This window comes from Aethalodelphis obliquidens, unplaced genomic scaffold, assembly GCF_003676395.1.
Source record: "Aethalodelphis obliquidens isolate GAN/ISIS:26980383/991018 unplaced genomic scaffold, ASM367639v1 scaffold7, whole genome shotgun sequence".
In the NCBI taxonomy this organism is placed as follows: Eukaryota; Metazoa; Chordata; class Mammalia; order Artiodactyla; family Delphinidae; genus Aethalodelphis; species Aethalodelphis obliquidens.
The window spans coordinates 526,303-550,465 of record NW_020837951.1 but is presented as its reverse complement, the minus strand read 5'-3'; the positions used below and the strand labels follow the sequence as shown (position 1 = coordinate 550,465).

At 64.6% G+C, this 24,163-nt stretch overlaps 1 protein-coding gene across 16 annotated transcripts in view; it reads right to left on the bottom strand.

The window, feature by feature from the left end:
* Window positions 1-4,798: 4,798 nt before the first annotated feature.
* Window positions 4,799-24,163, bottom strand: part of EXD3 (exonuclease 3'-5' domain containing 3) — a 76,610-nt gene continuing 57,245 nt past the window's right edge. For 12 of the 16 annotated variants that reach the window (XM_027104149.1, XM_027104152.1, XM_027104150.1 and 9 more), the window contains 5 exons: window positions 21,398-21,451; window positions 21,051-21,182; window positions 7,270-7,363; window positions 5,546-5,584; window positions 4,799-5,188 (listed from right to left, as the gene is read on the bottom strand). In XM_027104149.1, coding sequence (XP_026959950.1) covers window positions 4,875-5,188; window positions 5,546-5,584; window positions 7,270-7,363; window positions 21,051-21,182; window positions 21,398-21,451 — 633 coding nt within the window. In that variant the 3' untranslated portion in view covers window positions 4,799-4,874. Of the gene's footprint in view, window positions 5,189-5,545; window positions 5,585-6,855; window positions 7,080-7,269; window positions 7,364-13,843; window positions 14,244-21,050; window positions 21,183-21,397; window positions 21,469-24,163 lie in introns of those variants that run through there. The other 4 variants (XM_027104143.1, XM_027104147.1, XR_003432378.1 and 1 more) reach the window with 4 other exon arrangements.

Sequence of the window (24,163 nt, the reverse complement as noted above, 5' to 3'; positions counted from 1 at the left end):
GGCGTGTCGGGGGGTTGTGCAGCGCGGCAGGGGGCGCTGGTCGCCGGCCGCACGGGGCCGGGAGCCAGGTGGCCGCGTGTGTGTGTGTGTGTGTGTGTGTGTGTGTGTGTGTGTGTTTTGGGGGGGGGGAGTCCGCGTCTCTACCGTCGTCCCGCCCACTCTCCCTCCGGCCACCCGGGGAATTCCAAGCTCCCTGTGAGGACAGATCAGGCCCGGCCCAGGGCCGAGCGCGACCCCGAGGGGACCCGAGGGCGGCCTCCCCTGGGTGGGTCTTCGCGGGCATTTCAGACTCGGGGGGCCTGGGTGGAGATCCCGGGTCTCACTCTGCTCTCCTGGAGCGCTGGCCACGGACCCTCAGCGTTCCCAGCACCCCGGGCGCTCGCGGTGACGAGACGGCCCGCGGGACGCATTTCCACGAGGCTGACACCCCCACGAAGAGCGCGGGCGTGTGACCTCAGCCACGCGGGGCCCTCCCGCTCGAGGACGGCTCCCCTGGCGGCCCGGGTCACCCCGAGTTTGCTCCCTAACTTGAGGGGCACGAGGGGCCAGGCCCTGAGGCTTCCGCCCTGCCCGGAGAAGCAGCAGGTCTGTAGGTGCGGAGGCCCAGGGCTGGGGGCGGTTTGGCAGTGGGGCTCCTCAGTGGGGACCTGCCGCGCTCTCCTGGGCCACCCCCATCAGCACGAACGGGACCGGTAAGGCCTGGCCAGGTGAGCAGCCCCAGGGAAGGTGCCAATGCTGCTCTGAAAGAGAACTCTGAAATGACTCATTTCCAAACAGTAAACGCATCTTTTATTGACACTCGAACACTGCAGCCCCATTTCCTCGATAGGATTGAACAGTCCAGAGCTCTGCCGTGGTCGTTGGAAATTAAGGAGGAATGAATCTCGGAGCAGTAGGCCTGGGGCAGGCACTGGGATTGTTTCAGAGGCTGCTGGGAATTCCCGGGGAGGCAGCTCAGGGCCTCGGCAGGGAAGACCACCCTGTTAGGCCTTGTTTGGGGATGAGCTCGGTGGGTGTCTGCCCCATGCCCCCCAGGCCTCGAGACTCAGGGTGAGCCCTCACCTTGCTCCGTGACCTGGGAGGAGTTGCAGCCAAACCGAAGGAAACACTGGGCAAGACCTCAGGCCTGACCCTGGCTGACTCCCTCGGGGTCCTTCCAGTGGCCGAGGAGGGCCGCCAGAGCCCCTTGCTTAGCTCTTCTCTTCCTGAGGCTGGTGGTCCAGCTGCTCTGTTCAGACCTAACCACCCCCCTACCCCTAGGAGCTCTCCACTATGCAGGTGGGTAAGCCCGGGGCTGTGCTTGGCCTGGCCGTGGGTGCCCCTATTGGGAGCCCCTCCTTTGCCCCACTCATCCTGTGGGGACGTGTCCATGGGCGCAGTAAGGGGGCCTGGATTAGTGGCTGCTGAACTGACCACCTCCCCAGCACCAGAGTCAAGGCATGGCTCGGAGGGAGGCCCAGCTGAGGCTGTCCTGGGCTCTGTGCACCCAGACCCACGTTCACCTCTGGGCAGGGACCCTTGGAGTGGGGAGGTGTGACCCTGTGCAAGGCCATGACCTGTTGGGCAACCCGCCCCTGCCTGCCGCTCCCTGGAAAAGCATGGAGGGGAGGGATCTCTGAGGACATGTCTAGGGCAGGACCTCCTTCCAGTCACATCTGTGGTTTTTGTGTATCTGCCAGGGCCTGGCTGTGCCCAGGGCCGTCCCCAGAAGGTGGTAGGTTCACAGAGAAGCCCCAGCCCAGGTGGGCTGAGGCCCCCTGGCCTGGAGAAGAGCATCTGGAGACCCCGCTGGGTCCGGGAGCAGAGCCTGGGAGAAAAGTCCCATTGACACCCCTGGCGGGCGTCAGACAAAGGGCCCCTGTGAGCTCAGTGTGGGAACGCGCGGCCGCCACCTCGAGCCATGAAATCGTCAGCTCGGTGCCCCTGGCAGGGACGGTGTGGCTGGAGTGGCCACAGGAGCGTAGCCTGAGGTCGCTGCCCGCCCCACCCTTGCTTCGCAGCATGGGTCAGACAGGTGTAGCTCCGGCTACCACCTGGGCCTCCCCCTCAACGTGCTGCTCGTTTGTGGGGCTGGGGTGATGGCCACCCTGTCCACCTGTCCACGGGGAGCCGATGGAAGGCCCGTGGCTTCTGCTCCACCGCGGCTGAGGGTAATTTTTCTCGGGGTCGCTCGGGTCCACGCCCCATGTGCCAGGAGCTGCCCTGTTCAAGGACAGGACAGGGAGAGGGACATGTGGGGCACGGGCTCCAGGAAGCACTTGCCCATGTTTGCTGAAGGACATGTCCAAAAGGAGGATGTTTGTTCCAAATGCCTTGCGGGGGGAGGAGGCTCATCCCTGCAGACCCAGTCCTGGGGCTCAGAGAAGCCCCTCCCATGTGCGTGGCATTCCTTGGTGGTGTGGTCACTTCCACAAACAGGCAGGGGGCTCACTGGCTCTGAGGGAGAAGCCCTCAACCTGGATCTGGGGGGACAGACCCAACCCTGACTGCAAGCCTGGACCCCTGTCCTCCTGGGAGCTGGCCCAGGGGTGACACCCTGGAAGGCCATGGTGGGATGGAGTCCAGGGCTGGAGAGGGCTCGCACCTCCTTCTGGGGATCCCTTCTGGGGTCCTCCTTCTGGGGACCTTCCCCAAGGCTGGGAAGGTCTGGGAGGGGCGGCCGGGAGAGGACAGTGTGGAAGGGGCGATGGCCAGAGCTGGGCCAAGGCCCGTGGCCACCTTAAAGCGCTCGGCAGGGGTGGGAGGGTGAGCGGGCAGGCGGGCAGTGGGGGCGGGGCTTCCAGCTAATTCATTAAAATGTGTCGGGGAGCGTGGGAAAGAGGAGAGTGTTTCTTCCCAGCAGCCCAGACACCTGGTAGAAGGGCCGAGAGGATAGAGATCAAATAACAAACACTCAGCCCCGGGCCAGCGGCGGCCTGAGCAGAGGAAGGACGCCCGGGGCAGGAACTGCAGCAGACAATCGCTGCAGCGGCAGGCCTGGCACCAGGGCCACAGCCCACCCTGTCGGCCTGGCGTCTGACCCCTAGCCCAGAAAGGGGCCTGAAGCGGTCACGGGGCACGGAAGGCACTTCCCGATGGGCCAGGACCAGGGTGGGGGCTGGGGCCTAGGATGGGCTGGCAGGGAGCGAGTGAGCCCGGAGGGTCCCCGGACAGACGCAGCCAGTCTGGGCAGCAGAGGGGTGGGGAGGCGGGAAGCCCAGCTGGATGGGGCGGGCGTGGCGTGAGGACCAGGTCCCAGTCAGCTGTCCTCTCCTCTCCCTAGAGGGCTGCGCAGGGGGAAGGGCAGAGCGGAGCTGGGGCCGGACCTGCCTGGCGGGCCTGGAAGGACACGGGCCTCGTCTCCCTGAGCCTGTGGCCCTGGCCTCTCCCTGGCTCCGGCCTCTGTCTGTCCAGGGCCGGCTGCGACACCAGGGCCTCGGGTCACAGAAGAGTCTCCAGGATGCAGCTGGGCTGGGGAGCGGGGCCGGCACCCCCGGCTGCTTCCTCTTAACCCTACGGGGGGAAGGAGTGTGGACGGGGCTGCCGTCCCAGGACAGGACGTGCGGCTGGAGGTCCTGCTCTTGGAAGCAGCACCCCAGCGCAGAGGGTCCCCGCCCTGGTGGGCGCCCACTCACCCTGGCACCCCACCCACCCCTTTGGCTCGGTGGCAGAGCCCACGTCCCTGGGATGGCCTTCCTCTCTCCATCTGTGGGGCGACGCCCTGGCCCCGCAGGCCCCTGGGTTGCTGGGGAGCTGAGTGGGTCAGTGCTGGGCACCCAGCAGGGGGCTGCACCCTGGGGGGCTCAGAGGCATTGGCCACCCTTGTGTGGTCAGGAACAGAGGGACGGGGCAGAGGCCGGCATGGCACCGTCCGTGCCCCGTGGGCCTGCAGGTGTGCCCCGCCCTGGGGAGAGGCGGCACCCTCCTCCGCCCCCAGGCCCCGCCACTCGGAGGCTTCCGCCTGGCTCCTCAGCAAATCTGAGCTGGTTTCCGCCCCGGGGCAGGAAGGACAGGAAAGGGATGTGAGCCGGGGTGGGTGTGCATTCCTGGGGGTGAGCCAGGAGGAGGCAGGCGAGGGCAAGACGGGTCTGTGCCCAGGCCCTCTGCTCGCAGAAGCCCCGACCCGGCTCCACCGCCCGGCCCTGTGGGCCCTCTGGGTGTTGGCACTGGCTCTGAGCCTTAGTTTCCCTTGGGAGTGGGGGCGGCAGCAGCTACTTCCTGCCGTTGGGAGGATGGACGCTCAAACGCACATGTGCTCAGGGCCCTCCAACACGGTGCTGACTGCTGGTCTCGCTCACGCGAGGAGGCCACCCAGCCCTGAGCCTGCGTGAAGGAAAGAGGCCCTGTAGGAACATGGCCCAGCCGGGGCCTGTTGCCTAGGAAGGACCCCCATCCGCGCTCACTGGAGTCTGAAGCGCCAGGAGGGTCTCGAGGGCAGCCCGGCTGGGCCCCGGGCCCACTGCGGGGAGTGAGTGGTGCAGGGGCCGGCACGTACCGCCACAGCAAGGTGGGTGGACCACGCAGCACATGGGGCCCAGCCACCCGTCCTGCACCCCTCCAGCCCTGCTGAGCGCCAGCAGACTTGGGGAGCCCCCCCCCGCCCGGTGCGGCCCTCGCGCCTCTGCCCAGGCCGTTTCCTCCTGCAGGCATGCCTCCCGAATGCCTCCTTGCTGAGCGCCGGGCAGTTCTTGGCTCAGGGTCCAAGCCTCCTGCCCGCGAGGAAAGCTCCGTCTTCCCGGGACGGCTGCGAGGGACTGAGCGCGCTCGGGGCTATGGGGTGAGACGGTACCCAGCAGCGGGAGTCCACGGCCACCACCCGTGCAGCTTTTCCACTTTATTGCCGGCTGCCTGGGCCCCCAGGGGTGAGGCAGGCCACAGGGCCGTGGGCCCAGTCCTCAGGAGGGGCTGCTGGCTGGGCTGGGGGCTCTGCTCGGCTCGCGGGAGCCGGGGACACCTTCCAGAACCTCTCGGAAGTTCTCGGCGACTCGGCCCAGGTGGGAGCCCTCCCAGAAGACTTTGCCGCAGCCCGTGCAGCAGTAGAAATGCCGCAGCCCCGGCCTCCGCAGCACGCCTGCCGGGACCCCCGACAGCTGCAGTCGGGTGCCGTCGCCCAGTGTGGCCGGCACGCGGCTCTGCAGGTCCTCCTCCTCCAGCCAGCGGCAAGAGGGCTCGTAGGTGCAGCCCCCAGGGGCCTCCTCTGGGGCTGAGCCTGGACAGGCGGAGCAGCCACCCTGAGCCCCCGCCCTTAGGCATGCGGCCCCCACCCCACTCTCTCCAGGGGCCCCTCCTTCCATTTCCCTAGCCACCCCCCCACCCTGCCTCCCCTACCCAGGGACCTCTGGATCACAGGTGACTGACCCCTTTCTCTTCCCAGCCCTCCCTGACACTGCCCCCCAACCCCCCCAGGGCACAGGGACCAGCCCCTCAGAGTGGTCCCCTCTGCCCCATCCTGGGGGGTCCAGATGCCGGGGCCCCTGTGTCCTCGGTGGGTGCTCCCAGGGCCCCTGTGTCCTCGGTGGGTGCTCCCAGGGCCCCTGTGTCCTCGGTGGGTGCTCCCAGGGCTCACCTGTCTCCCGTTCATCCTCGATTTGGGCGGCCTCGTCACCTGTCAATCAAGGATGTCAGGGTCTGTTCTAAGGATAGACTGGCAGCCCCAGCGCCCACAGGGCACCTTGAAGTGCCCAGCCTTTCCCCCACCCCCAGCAGAGAGGGCAAAGGGCAGGGGACCAAGAAGCTTTGGCGCCAGCCCATGGGAACTCACACCTTGGGAGGTTCTTGGGGCTCAAAGGTCCCTGGGAACCATGTTCTGGGCGTAAGATCGGCCGATTAGGGAACTTGGGGGCCTGAGAACCGGCGGGCAGGGGGGTGGGGGCGGCCCGTCGGTGGCGATGAGCAGATAAGCCCACTGCCAAGGAGGGAGTTTCGCAACCAGCCAGCACCAGGTCGGTGGGCGGGCAGGGGCCCAAGGGACCGCTGGAGCTCAGGGTGTGGGAGAGACCCTGGGAGGCGGCCTCCTCCTGACCCTGCGGGAGGGCCCCACCCGCACCGAGGGCATGGTGTGACGGCCAGGCCGGCAGCAGCCAGGGGCCAGTGCGGGATGGAGGCGGCGACGGCCGAGGAGCCCTGGCCAGCAGGTGGGAGAAGCGTCCCCCAGGCCCGTTGACCCTCGTAATTTGCTTGGCAAACGTTTCTTTGCAGATGGTTCCAGATTAACTGCAGCCAGATCTGAATGGACGAGGCGCCCACACCAGCCCTGTCGCCCCCGTGGAGCCCAGCGAGGTCATGACCTCCGTCTGGCCTCCCTGCTCCGCCACAGCCTGTCTGGCCCCAGCCCTTACCTGCCAGCTCGTGAGGGTGCTGCCCAGGACAAGTGTGAGCCTCTGGGTGGGGTGTCGGGGGCTCGGCGGGGCTGGAGCCGGGGGGGGCCCTGTGGGGGGCGCTGCTTGTGCCCTGCCCCTCCCCCCAGCCTCCAGCACGTCCTGGCCATGCTGTGGAGAGCTGAGAGCTGCACAGGGCCGGACACAGGCCGTCGTGACAGCTCAACCGCTACGTGGGTGGCCCCAAATCTCTGAGGGAGGCGGGAAGGACAGTGAGAACAGCTGGAGGAGCACCAGCTGTGCAGGGGGGCCCGGAGGCAGCCCGGTCTCAAGCTCACCCCTTCGGCTGCCCCAAGATGCCCTCTGTAGCCACCCCATCCCGCCCTCCACGGAAGGAAACTGAGGCCGGGCCCCTGAATAGGACCTGCCCTGGTGGGGGCGGACAGCGGGGCTCGCCCTCCTTCCTGTGCACCCAGGCTCACCTGCGTTCAGACCGCTACTGGGCAAGGCCAGCGATGCAAGTGTACGCAGGTGAACGTGTGCGCTCTGCCCGCGTGCGTTCATCTGTGCACACGTGACCGAGTGTGCACGGGCACACGTGTGAGAGCGCATGTGCCAGTGAGCGTGTGTGTCTTCATGTGCAAGATACACATATGCGTCCGTGTGCAGGTGCGCTCCACGTGTGGGGCAGGGTGACTGAGCAGGGCCCACGGCAGAGAAAGTGGGGGACACTATCCTGGGGGCCCTGAGTGCTGGAGCTTCCCGGTCTCCTGGACCAGTGGCCTGCACACCACACAGAGGGGAGCAGAGGCCGTGGCCCTCGTCCCAGCCCTGGGCACTGTCCACCCCCACACCCCCACCCTGGCACCGGCACCTCCCTGGCCGTCCCCGGAGGTTAGCCCTGGGAACATGCAGCAGCTGGGCCACTGCCCACAGACTCCACGGAGCCCTCTCCTGAGCGAGGCACACTCACCTGTACCGCTAGGGCCTTCTGGGTGGCCGCTGAGCCACACAAGCTGCTTCATTACATCCTTGGAGACCTTCAGGTACTGGTGACAGTTGCAAGCCTAGGGACGGAGGAGGTGCTGAGTCTGTGGAGATGCTCTCCGTCCCTCCAGCCCCAGCCCTGTGTTCCTTGCAGCTCTGGGTCTGCCCAGGGGGTTTCACAGAGACGCACGACACCTCCCTTCCTCTTCTTGCAAGACCATGGGGCGCACCACCTCCTGGGAGCCCTCCCTGACTACGTGGGCTCCAAGTGGGCCCTGGGCAGGCTCTTCTAAGTCCTAAGATGCTAGAGGCCTCTGCCGTCACCCAGCTGTCCTCCCTAAATCCAGAGCCAAACCTGGGCCCCCTGGGATGGTTCAACATTGGTGGGGGACACAGGCCCAGCATCAAAGGGTCAGGGTGGGCGGCCCTAGAGTTGCTCTGACCCCTCAGCCCATTTTGGGGCATGCTGGGGCCATGTCAGTGTCCATGCCTTTTTTTTTTTTTTTTTTGTGGTATGCAGGCCTTTCACTGTTGTGGCCTCTCCTGTTGCGGAGCACAGGCTCTGGACGCGCAGGCTCAGCGGCCATGGCTCACGGGCCCAGCCGCTCCGCAGCATGTGGGATCTTCCCGGACCGGGGCACGAACCCGTGTCCCCCTGCATCGGCAGGCGGACTCTCAATCACTGCGCCACCAAGGAAGCCCGTCCACGCTTCTTGATGACTCCTGCTGCCTGCCCTGTGCCAGGGGCTGGCACGGTCTGGCGGCTCCTGGGCACCGAGTGTGTGAGGGGCAGAGGAGCAAAGCCATTTTCGCTTCCACGCAGAGTCCGGGTCGAGGACACGTAGCGGGCTCAGCCGCACCGACCTTACTGTCCCCGAGGGTGGGGTGGGGCTTGTGGGGCCCATCCTGCCCTCGCAATGTGGCCACCCTGGGGCTGCTCCATGACAACCGCTGCCTGGCGGGGTGTCAGGTCTGGACATAGGATTCCCAGAGCGAGGCAAGAAGATGGGGTGGGGGGCCCGGGCGCCCGCTGAAACCCAGCTCCCAGGCGGGTACATGCAGGTATCCTGTCACGGGAGGGGGGGTGAGCCTGTCCACGGGGAGGAGGGGCCGCGATGGGTGCTCAAGCGACGGCTCCGGGCCCCCTCCTCACCTGGTGAGCCCTGTCAGTGCCCTGGACGACAGAGCGCCTGGGGTGGGTAGTAGGCGGTGGCCACGGGCTCCTGGAGCCACGGGCTTGGGGCGGGGAGAGGGCTCCTGCCCTGCCACCCCCCCCACCCTCTTCCCACGGCCTTTCATCACGGAGCCTGCTTTACCTGTGGCCTCACTGCTTGGCCTCCAGCATCACAGCCCGGGGTGGCGGGGGGTGGGCAGGCGCCAGAGGGCGGGGCCGCCTCTGCTCGGGGGCTGGGGGGGCGGGGCTGATCCTCACGCAGGACCCTCCCCTGGGCCTCTCTGGGGGCCTCCCCCCACCGACCGCGGCCAGACTCTGGGCTGGCCTCCAGCACAGGGAGACCGCTGTGGGCTTTGCCCTCCTGGTTGCAGGTCCAGGGGCTCTTGGGGCAGGAGTGAGGGCAGAGCCCAGGCTGCAGGTCAGGCCCGTGGTCACTCCAGGCCCAGCTGGGGAAGAAGCTGAGAAAAGGCGGGCCGTCTAGCCTCCGGCCGCTGCCCTGGGCTGCCTGCCACAGAGGCCCAGGCTCTCCCTGTCCAGGCCACCCGAGGGGACAGCACCAGCAGGTGTGGGAGGGACGGCTAGCGGGAGGAGGGTGGGGTGGGGTCCTCCGCAAGGGGTCCGCCAGCCTTCCCAGGCCTAGTGGTGTGTATGCCTGGGCGGGGCCGCCAGCTCACGCTGAGTCACTGCGCAGACAAACGCCCGGTGCTGTTGTCCGTGAGGGCCGGCCCCACCCTCGGGAAGCACCGGTGCTAGTTTTCCCACGGCCGCTGCCCACTGTCGGGTCTTGCTGCCACCCTGGCCCCCACCCCCACTCCCGGCTGGAAAAGCCAGTTCTGGGCCACCTGCCCACCCCCAGTCCTGTGGTCCCCATCTGTAGGAGGGCCTGGCACCCAGGGCTTCCCTGTCCATATCCTGTCCACCTCACGGCCCAGCAACGCTTGCCTCACCACCTGCTGTGGGTGGCCGCGGCCCTACCCTTGTGGGGCTCGGAGCTGAGCGCACAGCCATCACCCTCCCCACGCAAAGGGGGACGGAGCCCCTGACCTCCTGTTGTGGAGAAGGGGCCTCCGAGGGGCTGAGTAGCTTGCTCACGGTCACACTTTGGCTGACCTGGCAGGGTCCTTACCCCGCCAGCCCCCAGACAAGGGGGTGCGTGCAGGTGGTGTCTGAGCCAGGTCCACTTCCTGCAGGGCGTGTGCAGACCCCAGCCTCGGCTGCCAGCAGGTCTGGGCAGACGCCAGTGAGGGGCCATGGGCGCCCTGGACGGGTGGACAGTGTGGTCTTGTTGGTCCCGCCCCGTCTCCTTGCCCCCATCCAGCCTGGGAGCCTGGGGGCAGGGCGGGCCTCCACCCCCAGAGCCTGGCTGGGTGGGAGGGGCCAGGTGAGTCGGGCAGGAGGGGCTGGGAAGGTTCCTGGCTCCCCTGTCCCAGGGGTCCACCTGCATGCCTGCTTGCCACAGCTTCCGAGGGTGCTTGGGGCCAACGTCCACCGTGACGCCCAACCCCAGGGCATGAGGCTGCCTCTCCGGGGTGGGCTGCCAGCCGGGACTGGCCCAGGGAACTGGTGGTGGTCCGGGACCCAAAGCCAGGCAGGCCAGGTCTGGTGGTCCGCCCTCTACGGCCTGTTCCCTCCCCCCAGGCCCAAGGAGGGCAGGAAAGGCCACTTTCCTGGGAGGCGCCCCCAGTCCTTCGCTGGGCTTGGCGGGTGTGCGAGCTGGCGCCCTCCGTTCCTCTAAGACTGGGACTTGGGGAGGGGGAAGCTGGAGGGCTGAGGGGTCGGTTCCCAGGTGCTGGGAGCCATGCCCATGAGCAGGCCAGCTCTCAGCTCTGAGCCCAGGAATCCCACCCCCACCCATCACTCTCCCCGGGGAGTGACTGCCACCAGCGCAGCCAGAGCTGAGCAGGGGCGAGGTCACGGGGTCTGTCCTGAACTGTGTGTCCCCAGGCACGTCTGCTCCCACCAGCCGTGGACGCACACTTGCCGTGGTCCGTGGTGTCTGCTGTGCCACCAGGTAGTGGACGGCTGGTGCACCGGTGCCGGGAGTGGGGAGAGGGCTGTCACTGGCAGGCCGGACTGGGCCACAGAGTGCGGTGGGAGGGGCCTCGCACACACTCCTGCCCAGAGCCCACCAGCCCCTGCCAGGGCTGAGAGCAGCGCCGTGCGAACTGCTTATAAACACCCTTGAAGCCCCATCAGCCCCGGGCCTCCCCGAGTGGGGTGCTGAGGGGGGCGCGGTGGGAGATGGGCCTCACCAGGGGCTGCCAGGGCACAGGGCGTGAGAGAGGACCAGCGGTCCCTAGGGGACAGGGCGGCAGGAAGTGGCCTTTCCAGGCTGGGAGCCTAGTGGAGGGACCCAGTTCTGAGCAGGACCTGGGCAAGGCTCCCCGCCCAGCCAGCAGCCGGCCTGACCATGCTCCCTGGCAGGCCAGGCCCACCACCCAGTGGGATGTGAGGTACGGTCAGTCTGGTACCCAGGCCCCAGGAGGCCCCACGGGCAGGGCGGAAGGGGGCTTGGGCTGAGGAGCTGTGACACGCTCTAGAGTAGTGGCCCATTTCTCGCTCACTTAGAGCAAATTTACAGCAAAGCACAGAAGAGCAGAAGAAAATAAACATCATCCCCGCGCGGGCACTGGGCGAGAAAAGCCAGCGTGGGGTGGCGGGGTCTCTGGCACCTCCCCGTACACACCTACACTCGGCAAGTGTCTCCTACTCGTGCCAGAGGGGCTGCAGGGCACCAGTGTCAGTTCCCAGGGCCCTATGGCCCATTTGGTCCCTGCCAAGCGCCACCCCCTGCCCCACCTTGCCTGAGGTCCTGAGAGCGGTGGGTCCAGAGGCCTCCCAGGGCTGCCTTGTGCACCATGACCCCCCAGAGCTGCCCCCAACAAATGGTGCAGGGCCAGGGACAAAGGGCTGGTATGAAAGACCCCCGGCCTGGGGGCGGGCCTGACACCTCGTGGACAGGCACTTAGGCGCCGCCCTGGGTCTGCTCCGCACCTCACTCTCCCACGCTGTCCGGCAGCACTTCGAGGGGTCCTGGGTCAGCTGCCCCCCGAGCCCCCTTCAAGACAAGCTGGCCTGGCCCAGGAGGGCCCTGCTGGCCCTGGCACTGGGTCGGGGTCTGGGAGAACTGGGGCCCCTCCCGCCACAGCCGAGACCCCAGGCACTTGCAGGGTTCAACCCCCAACCTGCCAGCCAGGGGCACAAGCTGGGGCAGCAGGACCAGGCCCCAGGCCCCCGGGGAGGTGTGTGGTTGAGATGGGGCCTGCCTGGGAAGGTTTAAAATCCCAGCCAGTGCTTTTCTGACCTGTGAAGCAGGCTTGCGGCCCTCTATCCCCACTGCTGGAGACCTAGGATGGCAGCCCTGCAGGGGCCCCGCTGAGTGCCCGCCCTGCCCCCAGGCCCAGGAAGGTCAGTTCCCACAGGCCCGGCCCCTCCCCCACCAGGCCACGGTCCATCCCCTTTGTGGGGCCGGGACAATGTCTCCGCAGACAGAGCGGGGGATGGGCCTCTGGCGCTGTCGGCACCCTGGGGGGTCAGGGGCCACGGGTGCCGGGGCCTGCGGTCTGTGACAGACCCTGACAGCGCCAGGTCTGGGCACACGCGTGTGCACTGGCACTCCGCAGGCGTGTGTCTCAGAAGCACCCAGGTCCTCGGGGTGCAAGGGCACCAGCTTTGGAGCAGCTGAGTGTGTCCACGTGTGGGCGTGAGTCAGGCATGTGAACACGGAGCCTGTGTGACCCGGCATGTCACGTGAGGACAAGGGGCCTGCGTGAGTGGATGTGCCTTTGAGTGCTCGCCCAGCAGCCTGCAGTGCCCCGCACGGGGGTGGGGGTGGGGGTGGAGGTCCGGAGGTGTGTTCCTGGGGTGGGAGGAGTCCTGACCGGGAGAGTCCGCCTTTCCCAGCAGATGGGGAGGGGACAGTGGCATCTGGGACAATGGGAGGAAAGCCACGTGCCCCGGGCAGAAAGATAAGCATGGTGTCCAGGACACAGTCTGGACGACACAAGGCCTGACTGAGGGGCACTGCCCGGTTAGGGCCACCCCGGTTAGGGACACACGGGAGGGTCTGAGCCCCTCCCTCAGGCTCTCTGGGGCCGGCAGGCCTATGGCCCGGGAATTGGTCACCCCCGCCCTGTGTACCTTGGTCCTCTCAAGCCTTCACCCCCTTCTCCTTCCAACTGTGCCAGCCCCGGCCCAGGGCCCACTTAGGACCTGGACGTGCAGACCCCGCTGCATGGCGACAGCCGGACTGACAGCCCAGCTTAGGCCATCTAAAGCCAGTCAGAATGAGACCCCACGTCCAGCTCACTTGGATGGGTCGGGCCAGTGTCCACTGAGGCAGACAGAGGGGTGTGAGCCACTGGGCCTGGACAGGTGGCCAAGTCTCCCCCTTCTCGTCGCATCCTGGACTCTGACACAAGACAGTCACAGCCCCCCTCCAGGGGGGCCAGGGAGAACGCGGACCACTATGTGAATTTCAGATGAAACATGGGATTCTGCTCTGAAGTTCGCGCTTATCAGGGTCTGTCCTTGCATTTCCCAAGTCCGGCACCCAGCTCTCCCAGGCTCATAGAAGGAACAGAGAAAGTGAGAGAGCTGCACGGGAGGCCCCGGACGTGCTCCCACGGCAGGGAGACCCCAACGAGGAGCAGTGCACACTGTCCCCAGGCAGGCATGGCCAGGACCCCCTAGCTCTCTCTGTGAGGTGAGGGTGGGTGGGTAGCCACGTGCCCTGGGTTACATCAAACAGAATCTGGGCCAGAGGATGCCCTCTGGACCCAGGCCCTGGGGTGGCTCCCCATCCCCTTTGGCCCCTCAGCACCTCCCCCTAGGCAGCACATCCCCCTTGACGCCCATCCCTGGCAAGACGCTGGGCAGCACACACCCCCACTCCGTGGCCCCCAGTTATCCCCATTAGCTGGTTTTCCCCCTCCCCCCACCGTCCACACCGCCACAGCCCCAGCACCCTCCTAGGCGGCACGTACACCTCCCCTGTGGCCCCTGAGCACCCCACTGCGAGCACATAGCACCCCTCCCTCGAGCACACCCCCAGGCGGCACACAGCCCCCTCCCAGTGGTCCCGAAGCCCCCCCCAGGTGGCCATACCCCTCCACCGTCCCCGATGAGCCCGGGAGGCGCCCCCTTCCCGGGGCTCCCGGGCACCCCCAGCGCGGCAGGCGCGAGCCGTTCCCAGACGGGGGAGGGGCGCGGGCCGTGAGAACCGCCGGCGGCGGGCGCGTGGGAAAGCGGGAGGAGGGGCGGCGCGGAGGGCGGGGCGCGCCTGGGAACGGCCCCCACCCCCGCCGGCCTTTGAAAGGGCCACTCAGGGCGCCCGGCCCAGATTCAAAAGCAAACGGCCGCCCGCCCGCCAGCCTTCCCGCGCCGGCGGGGGCGGGGGCGGAGGACCTCGGCTGCCCAGGGCCGTGTGGGAGGGGGCGGGCGCCAGCCGGCGGAGAGAGGGGTGGCAGGCTGGGGAAGTCGGGGAGGGGCCGATGCGGTACGGGTTGGGGGCAGCCCTGGTTGTCCTCCTCCCACCGACAAGTGGAGCTGGGCCCTCAGACAGCAGGTGGCAGCCCTGCAGCCTGGAGTCTGTCACCCACTCACATCAGGCCTGCACAGGGGGCCAGGGGACAGTCCTGCCCCCGTGCTCTCAGCCCAAGGAGAGGGGGGCTCCAAAGGGTGGTGGTATTCCCAGGATTGGGCTGGGGGCCTGGAGAGCTTCCTGGAGGAGGTGACATATAAACTGGGGCTTGGCAGGCCTGGTGGAGAGAGTGGGTGCTCAGGTGCTGCAGGAGCTGGGGTGTGATGTGGGGTCCAGTGCGGTCAGGAGGGACCGGTGTGGACAGCAGGCTGGAACGAGTCAGGGCGCTGGCAGTGTGGAGGGGTGGGCGTGGGGCTGAGCCCAAGGGCAGGCGTCCCCCGGCCCTTCCCCCTTCCTGCACCTTCCAGGGCCACCGAGTCAGGCCAAGCAGGAGAGGGCCCCCTCTTCTACTGCCACCTGCGCCTGGTGCAGTGCGTCTGACGAGATGGGGGGAGGAAGAAGCAGTCCCTACCCAGCTCAGCCCCCCACTTCCCGGGGGCCCCCCCGCACTGCACTCTCCCCCGCCACTCCCCCAGCTCCAAGGAGGAGAGCACCTTTCCTTCTCCCGAGGCCCTGCCCTACCCCTGGCTGGCTGGGGGCACACCTAGACCCCCACCTGCCCAGGTATCCACCTGCCACGCTGCTCCCCTGTGGAGACCTCGTATCCCTGTGGAGACCTTCAGGGTCTGTGCTGGTCCCAGATGTACCCGATGATGGGCTCTCAGCAAAGCTCCACCCACAGTGGCCCCGCTCAGGGTGGCGGGTGGGCGGAGAGTGGGGCTGCCTGGGAGGGGCTGGGAAGGGGGTGCCCCCACACCCCAGCCGGTCTGACCCGTGCGGATGGGGAGGGGCAGGTGGCCGGGTGGGAGTGGGGGTGACACATGCCTGCTCCTGCTGCTTGCCCACCCACAGGGCACCCACTGCACTGCCCATCGACCCAAAGGCCCCTGCTCTGTTCGGACACAGATGGAGTAGTCACTGCCTGGCAGGCCCTACTCTGTCACCCTGAGGACCCTCCCCAGACCCAATCCACAGCTCCCTGGGGCCTCCTCCATCTGCAGCCCTGAGGGGCTGGCTGCCTCTGGCCCCTGACCCCAAGGCTGGTGAGCCTGTCTTGCCTGCTGCATCCGGGGCTCAGGGGACAGAGGGTCTGCAGAAGCTAGGCCCGCTATCCTGGGCCAGGCCCCCTGTCTTTGGAGCTGGCAGTACTCAAAAGGAAGAAGAGACCACCTTCCCTGCTGGATGCCAGCCTGGCCCCTGGGCCCGGTCATCCCTGCCACCGACCCCAGCAGCGGGGTGGGGGGCGGGGGCTTTCCTGGAAGGGCTGCTTGGTTTCTGCGAAAGCAGCTGTGGGCAGTGTGTGAACGAACACACAGGCGGGGCTGCTGCCAACAAAACCTTATCTACGGACCCTGAAGTCCGCATTTCATGTGATTTAGCTCGTGGGCTGTGATGTCAGACATCTGGGGGAGGGTGCGCCTTCTGCCCTTCCGCCAGCCCCAGCCCCGGCCACAGGACCCTCGGACTGAGATGGGTGCCCTCCCCCACCCACCCCACGGGCCTGGCTGGCATCGCCTGCCCCTCGCTCAGAAGGCAGGTCATCTGCGCCCCGCCCTCCCTCCCCTTTCTTTCGAGCCCACTGAGCGGCGGGTTTAGAGCTGGACTGACACCTCTGGCCAGTGGCTCCTGCTGGCTCCGTGGCTGGGGCTCAGAGAGTGGCACTGACGTGGGCCAGGAGGGCACAGAGCAGCAGGATGGGAGACCCCAGACTTTGTGTTTTGGGTGTCCTCTTGCGGCCCAAGGTGTCTTACTGACCTTGGGCCTGAGAGCACAGAGCCGAGGGTGCCCACATGGTCTCTGCCCCTCCCTCCAGCTCCAAGAGGCCTGTCCTCTCTGGCCTGCACTAGCTCCCCCTGAGGCCATGTCACACCAGCCTGTCTTGGGGCCAGTGTCTTGGCCGTGGCTGTGGACTCGTCCCTCCATCCTGTGTGTCTGTGCACCAGTGTGCCCGCCGTCCCACCCTGCACTGTGACCTGTCTGGGCTACACGCCTGTCCTCTGTCAGGCGAGTCTGCGTCCTCTGCGTTCTGACTTGAAGCATCTCGGCCCTTTTAAAAAGTGAACATCCGTCAACATCCAGGAGGTACATCCTGGGGGGCCCCAGACTGCACATGGGAGCACCTCTTAGAAGCACACGGTGAGGACCAGGGTCCAGAGGGGAGTGGCCCTGACCGCCGGGCCCCGGGGCACCTTCCCCGCAGACAGACACAAAAGGAGCAAGGAGCCGGGTGCCTGGATGGGCGCCTGGCGGGAGCTGGGCTGGGGACTCGCACACCCGACCTCCCCGGGCGCTGACCAGCAGGTCCCCTGGCCCAGGCTGTTCCCAGGGCCTCAGCACACATCTCGGACCGCATGGGGGCCCCTGGTCGCCCTGCGGGGGGATGAGAGTCCCACGTGGGGCAGGCATGGTGGCAGACTACCAGACGGCTGGTGACCAGGCAGCCCTGCGTCCGTGCGATCCAGGTCCTCAGTTCACACCAGCCCAGGATCCTTCCTAAAGAAGTGGGCCACCGGGAGCAGGGGTCCCCAGGCCCGTGCGATCCAGGTCCTCAGTTCCCCCAAGAGCCATCTGGTGGGAACCAAGGCTGGGCTCTGGACGAGACCCAGAGGGGAGGGGTGGGACCGAGAGGAAGGCCCTGCAGGCTGGGGGGAGGGCCTCCTGGGGCCATCAGCTGGGCCCACCCTGCTGTCACCTCCGGGGGGCTACGCTGAGCTTGCCGACGGGGCCAACACCCGGCTGGCATCCTGAGTCTTGGGGCGTGCTGGGCCCCAACCCCTGATGAAACCTGTCTGGTAGCTCCCGCCACCCCCGAGGCCTGTGACAGGAGCCAGCCGCCCGGGGTCTCTGCCTGTGCAGGGTAGGGGCCGCTCCTTCTGCAGCCTCTGTGCCTGTGTGACCCTGGGGGCACCGAGTGTGGGAACGGGGCTGGGGGCCACGTAGCACAAAGGCCGGGGAGGGGCGGGGTCAGTGGCCGCTGCGCCTCTTCCTGTCTGTTCCTGCATCTGCAGTTGGCCATCAGGGTATAGGGAGGGTCTCCGTGCTCGGGGACAGGCTGGGCATGGGCGCCCCGGCCGGCCCCTGGGTCTGGGAGGGCTCCGGGGCCCCCACCACTGCAGGCCCCCAAGTTGTGGGTGTGTGCGCTGGGGGGCCACTGGCCCGGGGTTCCCCTCGCATGCCCAGGCCCCAAGAGCCCTCTGCCCACACCCGTTCCCGTGCCAGAGATCAGCCTGGGCGGCCTCCTCCACCCTCTCAGGGCCCCTGCCCAGACCTGGGGTCTCCCGGGGGGGGTCTGTGAGCCTGTCCCCGAGGCCCAGCCTCCCGTAACTGCAGGCTCCCCGCCCATCACCCTCCCCTTCCTGGAGACCCCTGAGCTGGCTCTGCTGAGAGCTCCCTGAGGTGGGGTGACTGTCATCCTGCAGTGGCCTCTCCCCTCCTGGGGCCCACTTCTAAGGGCTGACGTCACTGGGGCCACGGCCCAATCCGCACCACAGCAGAGGGGGCCGGAGGAACAGAAAAATAGACGTTATGCCCGGCCACGCCTGGGCTCCTGCTTAGGGTTTTTTTAAACTCAAATTTCTTTGATAAGATCCTTTCCCATGGTGGACAGCACTGGGAATGTCCTCTTGGCGGACGTTCCCGATGGACAGTCCCAGGCCCAAGTCGCCAACTTCGTGGGCCAAGACCCTGCCCTCTACGAGAGACCCACTGCCCCTAGCCCACTGGGCCCCGGGGTGGGCGGGCGGGCCACCTCCCTGTGACAGGGGCCTCCCCCACGTGGCCGGGCACACAGTCCCTCCAGCCTCACTTGCCCTGGCCTCGCACCCCGACGAGCAGCCCCGAGAGTGGCCGGGCAGGCTCTGGGAACGCTTCGTGTGTCAAGTGGGTTTTCCCTCTGGGAACAGCACCAAAATAGCAGAAGGAAGGGAAAGAAAATGGAAACTCAGCCTGGCGGCGGGAGCTCTCCAGGGAGGCGACCAGCTCTGGCCCGGGCAGGGGCAGCAGAGGCTCTGAGCCAGCGTCCAGGGTGCTCGGGCCCTCGGGGGCGCAGGACAGGACCCTGCCGGCTGAGCACAGCACGGAGGCGCTCTCTGGGTCAGTCCTAAGCGTGCTGCTCCCTGCTGGCCGGCGGCCAGTGCCCTTTGATGTCCAGATGGGCTTCGGAGCCACCCTGGCCCTGGCCGAGGCCTCTCAGTGCAGAGCAGGGTCTGCAGCCGCAAGGAGCTCCTGGTCACTGGGCCTCAGGCCGTCACCTCGGGGCATCTGTGCAGCCCCTTTTCTGGGCTTCTTGGGGTCCACCTGCGAGAGGGCCACTGGTTCCCCTGGGCCGGCCCCGAGGACAGCATCGCTCTGGAGCTGGGCGGGCAGCCGTTCCTGGCCGCTGCTCAGGCTGAGCTCCTGAGGGGAGGCCGCGAGTACCGTGACCGAGGGGCTCTGGGGGCAGGCGGGGGGGAGCATGGCCCGAGGTGCCCAGCCCGGGTGCAGACACTGCTGCAAGTCGGCAGTGAGACTCCTCTGCTCATCGTGACCAGCTCCACGGCCTGAAGACCACGGTGGGAACCAGTCCACTAACCCAGAGCCAGCTGGGTCCTCCCACCCTGCCCCGGATGCTTCTGTGGTGAGCGAGGCTGGGCTCAAATGCAGAAATCCGAGCTTCTCAGGGACCCCCTTCTCTGCCCGCCTGGCCCTGCCATGCCGGCCTTTTGGGGTCCTTGTGCACAGATGTAGATGTCCCCAAACAGCTGTCTGCCACCCAGGGAGGGTCCTGCCCTGGGGCACACCCAACCTGCCTCGCTCTGGAGCTGAGCCCCGCTGGAGGCTGCCGGACAGCCACAGGCCTCAGAGGCTCCCCGGCCCTGGGACCCCCTTCCCGACTAAGGCCCACTGGGCGCTGCTGCCCAGCCTCACACCCAGGCTCCCACCTGCCACCCGTGTGGCCGCACACACAGGTCTCTGCCTGGCGCCCCGCCCCACTCCCGGCAGCCCCGTGTGGCCACTGGTGTGGCCACCTTCTGCTTCTGGGCCCTGAGCCGTGGACCCTGTCTCTGTCCTCCTCACCAGCTGGGCACGTGTGTAATGTGTGCACATCTACCACAGGAGGACAGCGCTGGGCAGGGCCCCAGCTGGGCAGTAAGCCCCTTCCCCCCGCCCCAAGAGCTTGGTGTACCCCGGCGCGCCCTCCAGACCAGATTCCCGAGAGCCCAGACCCAGCACCTGCCGGGCCGCCGGCCAGGGGCTCAGCCTAAAACCTAGGATCCAGCCGCGCCTGTGAATCGTATCCTGGATCTTCTGTGCCTCGCCTTTGCGCGCCCCCCCGCCCCCCCGCCCCACACCTTACATGGGCAGGTGCACCACCTGCTCCAGGTCTCCTGCCTCCCCGCCCTGCGGTTAGAATGCTGCAAATCTGTCCCGCCTGCTGCGGCCTCCCTGGGCCCCGCTGCCCCCTTGGGACTGTCTCCTGTCTCCCGGGGGCACTGGCTGGCCCCGCCAGAGTGCGGCTCTGTCTCTTGCCTTTGCACCAGCTCCACGCCCCCCTACGGGGCCCACGCCGGGGCAGGGCAGCGGCGGGGCCAAGAGGCAGGGCACACGTGGGGTGAGGGCAGCGGGGCCCTGGGTGCTCTTCCCGCGAAGGGCAGCGGCCGCCCTCTGCGCCTGGCCCTCGCAGGTCCGAAGGCTCAGGCACCCCCCAGCCAGTGGCCTGCGGCGCGAGTGGCGTTTTCCTCCTGGCTACCCAATTTCCGTTTTCTCAAGAAGACACCAGCAGAGGCTCTGAAAAGCTCAGGAAAATGCCCCCCCGCAGGCCTCGCCTGACGTCCTGGGGTCTTTACAACACTTGCAGCCTTGAGCAGGGACCCGGTCCCGTCCTCCCGAGCTCCAGCCCAAGGGAAGGCACTTCCCGCCGCCCGGCTTGGCCACCGTCCGTCCTGGCAGGGCAGGGGCCCAGCTTCTGCACAGACTGCACCCCAGGCCAGGCGGTGGGGGTCCAAGGACCTGAAAACAGGGGCTTCCCTCCCTCCTCCCTCCCTCCCACCTGCTGGGCGCCGGCCTGGGGGACTGTGCAGAAGTGCGGGGCCCCGCCGGCCTCCACGTGTACCCGGATGGGGGAAGCCAGGCTGAGCTGTCACCAAACAGCTGGGCTTCGGGAGCCGCTCCCAATGCAACATCGTCATGGCCTGAACTCCAGAACATTCTGGGAAGAGCCAGCACCCTGCACGGGGACCGGCCCCGGCCCTCCCTGCCTGCCGCACCCGTGCAGACCCCAACGCCGAGGGCAGCCATACCCCAGCCCGGCAGGGCCGGGCCCAAAGGCCGCATTGCCTCCCCTCAGCTGCACAGCTCACGACAGGGCACCCAGGCCAGCAGGGGAGGGGAGGGGTGCCCCCTCCCTGGCGCCCAGTCCCCAGACTCCTCACGGATCTTAACCTTGGGTACGGCTGCCCCGACCTGGGGATTTCCTCAGCCAGACCTTTCTAGCCGTCAGGGTGGACCCAGCAGCAATCCATGGCTCTGGACCTTGCCCTCGGAAAATGGGATCCGCCCCAGACAGATGCACTTTGGTGGGTTCCCTGTATTCCCTCCAGAGGCCCAGTGGGAGGCCAGCCCTGGGCCAGGAGGACATTCCCAACCCTGAGCTTGGACACTCGCCCTGAGCTGCCCTTTCACTCTCAGCTGCCCACCTTGGCCATGCGGGCCCCGACGCTCTGCCACCTCTTGGCCACAGACTACAGTGACCGCCCCTCCCCCACCCCACCCCCGCCAAGCTCCCCCGTGCCTTGGGCATGGGCGTCTGGGGGTGGCGGAGAGGAGAAAACGCACAGACCAGGCAGTGGCCACTGCTCACATGGGCAGAAACATCAAGGCCATCCCGCCACCGCCAGGGCCTCGCGGGCCTCGCCTGTCAGAGCCTGGGGCTTCCACACTGGCCCAGGGCCAGCAAGGGGCACGCAGCACCCACCTGGCAGCGGCTGAAGATGTCCGAGTGGGTGACACGCACGTTGAAATGCCTGATCACGGCTGTGGCTTGCTGCCGGGCCTTGAGGGAGCAGTCCACCGAGAGGCAGCGCCCAGCCCCAACCTGGGCCCGGAGCTGTGGACACATGCAGCCGTCGAGCGGTGGGCCAGAACCCAGAGCCCACCCAGGCCCCGCCTTCCCAGCTCCAGGCCGAGAGCCTCCGCTCTGCCCAGGGTGGGGCAGTGGTGCCGCTCAGCCCCCCTCCCCTTGGCCCCACGACAAGCAGACCCTGAGGTGTGGGCGGCTCAGGAAGTCGAGGCTCAGATGTGAGTCATCTGTGGGGTCCTCACCTTGTGGTACGGCAGCCCTGAGGTCAGGATGACCCTCCCCTCCTGCCTGGCAACCTGGGCGGGAGGAAAAACTGGCAGGTGAGGGTGTCAGGCCAGCTCCTGGGGCCGGGGCTTCTTTTGCCCCCCTTTCGCCAGCCCCCGCCCCCCACCCCATGCCCCAGAGCTGTCTCCGCCTGGCACCTGAGTGGCCACCAGATTCCCGCAGGCTGAGGCGGGGCATCCCCTCCTGTTATAGATTTGGTCTCAGAATCGTGCAGACGCTTCACAGAATTGCAAACAAAATTAAATTTAAAAAGCAATTTCTAAAAACCCAAAGATGAAACAAGTGAACTGCAAAGACAGAAACATTCCAGATGACACGAGGCCGCAGTGAATCGACCATGTATCTCTAGGGCTACAGACCCAAAATGAAAAATACCTGGCAGTAATACTATTGTTGGTGATGATAATATCAACATTGTTATTCTGAAATATCTGTGTGTGAATTGTAACATAAAACAGATGGGTGGGCTTCCCTGGTGGCGCAGTGGTAGAGAGTCCGCCTGCCGATGCAGGGGACGCGGGTTCGTGCCCCGGTCCGGGAGGATCCCACATGCCGCGAGCGGCTGGGCCCGTGAGCCACGGCCGCTGAGCCTGCGCGTCCGGAGTCTGTGCTCCGCAACGGGAGAGGCCACGACAGTGAGAGGCCCGCGTACCGCAAAAAAAAAAAAAAAAAAAAAAAAAAAGGGCAAGGAAGGGACCTGAAAAGACGTTTCTCCAAAGACACACAAATGGCCAATACGCACATGTAAAGATGCTCAACATCATGTCATCCGGGAAACGCGAGTCAAACCACAAGGAGACACCACTTCACACCCATCAGGATCGCTTTTATTTTATTTTTATAAAGGAAAATAAGTGTTGATGAGGATGTACAGCGATTGGGAGCCCTCATGAGATGCCGGTGGGAATGTAAAATGGCGTGGCTGCTGTGTGAAACAGTGTTGCAGTTTCTCAAAAAATTAAACACAGAATTACCATATGATCCAGCAATTCCACTTCTGGGTATAGATCCAAAAGCACTGAAAGCAGAAACCTGAACAGATGCTTGTACATCAAGGTACATAGGAGTAGCACTATTCACAATAGCCAAAAAGGTGGAAACAACCCAAGTGTCCACCATCAGATGACAAAAACAAATACACACACACACACACACACACACACACACACACAATGTACAATGGAATTTATTCAGCTTCAAAAAGGAAGCAAATGCTGACATGTGCTACAGCATGGATGGACTTTGAGGACATTATGCTCACTGAAATAAGCCAGACACAAAAGGACAAACATTATGTGATTCCACTTACATGAGGTCCCTAGAGGAGTCAAATTCACAGAGACAGAAAGTGAAACAGTAGTTACCAGGGGCTGTGGGAGGGGGAAGAGGAGAATGATTGCTTAATGCATATAGAGTTTTTGTTTGAGATGATGAAAAAGTTCTGGATATAGACAGTGGTGACGGTTGCACACATTGTGAATGCACTTAATGCCACTGAATTGTACACTTAAATACGGTTAAAATGATCAATTTTATGCTGTGTATATTTTACCACAATTAAAAAAAAGCAATAAGCAAGTGGTTACTTCGTAGTGGTAACAAATATATACCTATGTGATTAATAAAAAAGCAAAATTAAAAACAAACACACACAACTGAAGTAAATATGAAGAAAGACCCAAACAAAAGGGCAGCCGAGAGTAGAACCAGGAGCGGCAAGAACGGAAGGCAGACGCCCCACAGCAACGACGGGTGCCAGAGACAGTGCACCCTTGCCGGAGTTCTGTCAAGCTATAGCTATAAACCCCGCAACATTCTTTTTCAGAAGACAGAGGAAACAGAGTTTTCAGGGGAAAATGGCCCCAATGAAAGGTCATAGCAAAGGAAGTTCTTTTAGTGAAAAAGAGCCTGCTTTTTCTTGGAGTGCATGTGCATGTCCATACATCATAAACTCGAAAAGGGACAGAATACAAAAAACAGATTCAATGATATCTAATTTTTAGAACCAAGAAAAACCACAATGTGTTAAAAATACTGGAAAATAATAGCAGGTAAAACGGAAAGCAGGCAAGAAAGCTAAATTGACCTAAAATCCCTGAATTAACTTTAACTTTAGACATTGTCAACTCACAAATAAATGTTAAAATTTCTAGGCCCATCACTAAAAGAACAGAAATAGAATTTATAACTTTCAAAGTAATAGAGGAAAAAAATAGAAACAAGGATGAAAAAGACAAAAAAACATAAGAAATAAAGGGAAAGAAGATCAGGAGAAGTAGGAGAAATAGAAAGCACAAGTTATATAGTACAACTAAACACAAATTATATCAGTAATTACAATAAATGTAAATGGATTAAACTTGGTTTGGATTAAATTGAAAAGCAAAGACTGTCAGACTAGATTTTTAAAAGTCCATCTAGAAGCAGTTTGTAAGTACAGTAATACACCTAATAAGAGCAAAGAAAGGTTGAAAGCAAAAGGGTGAGAAAAGGATATACAAATACTAACCAAAGAATGCTGGAGAAATGGTATTAATATTAGTTCAAATAGACTTTACTGCAAAGAGCAGTACTAGAGCCAAAGAGGTTCACCTCATAATTGTAAAAGATTTCACTCAACAGGAAGATATAAGAATTCTAAAAGTTGTATGCACGTGCACCTAACAACAACTTTAAAACATATTAAGCAGATACTGACATGACTACAAGGAGAACTTGGTGAA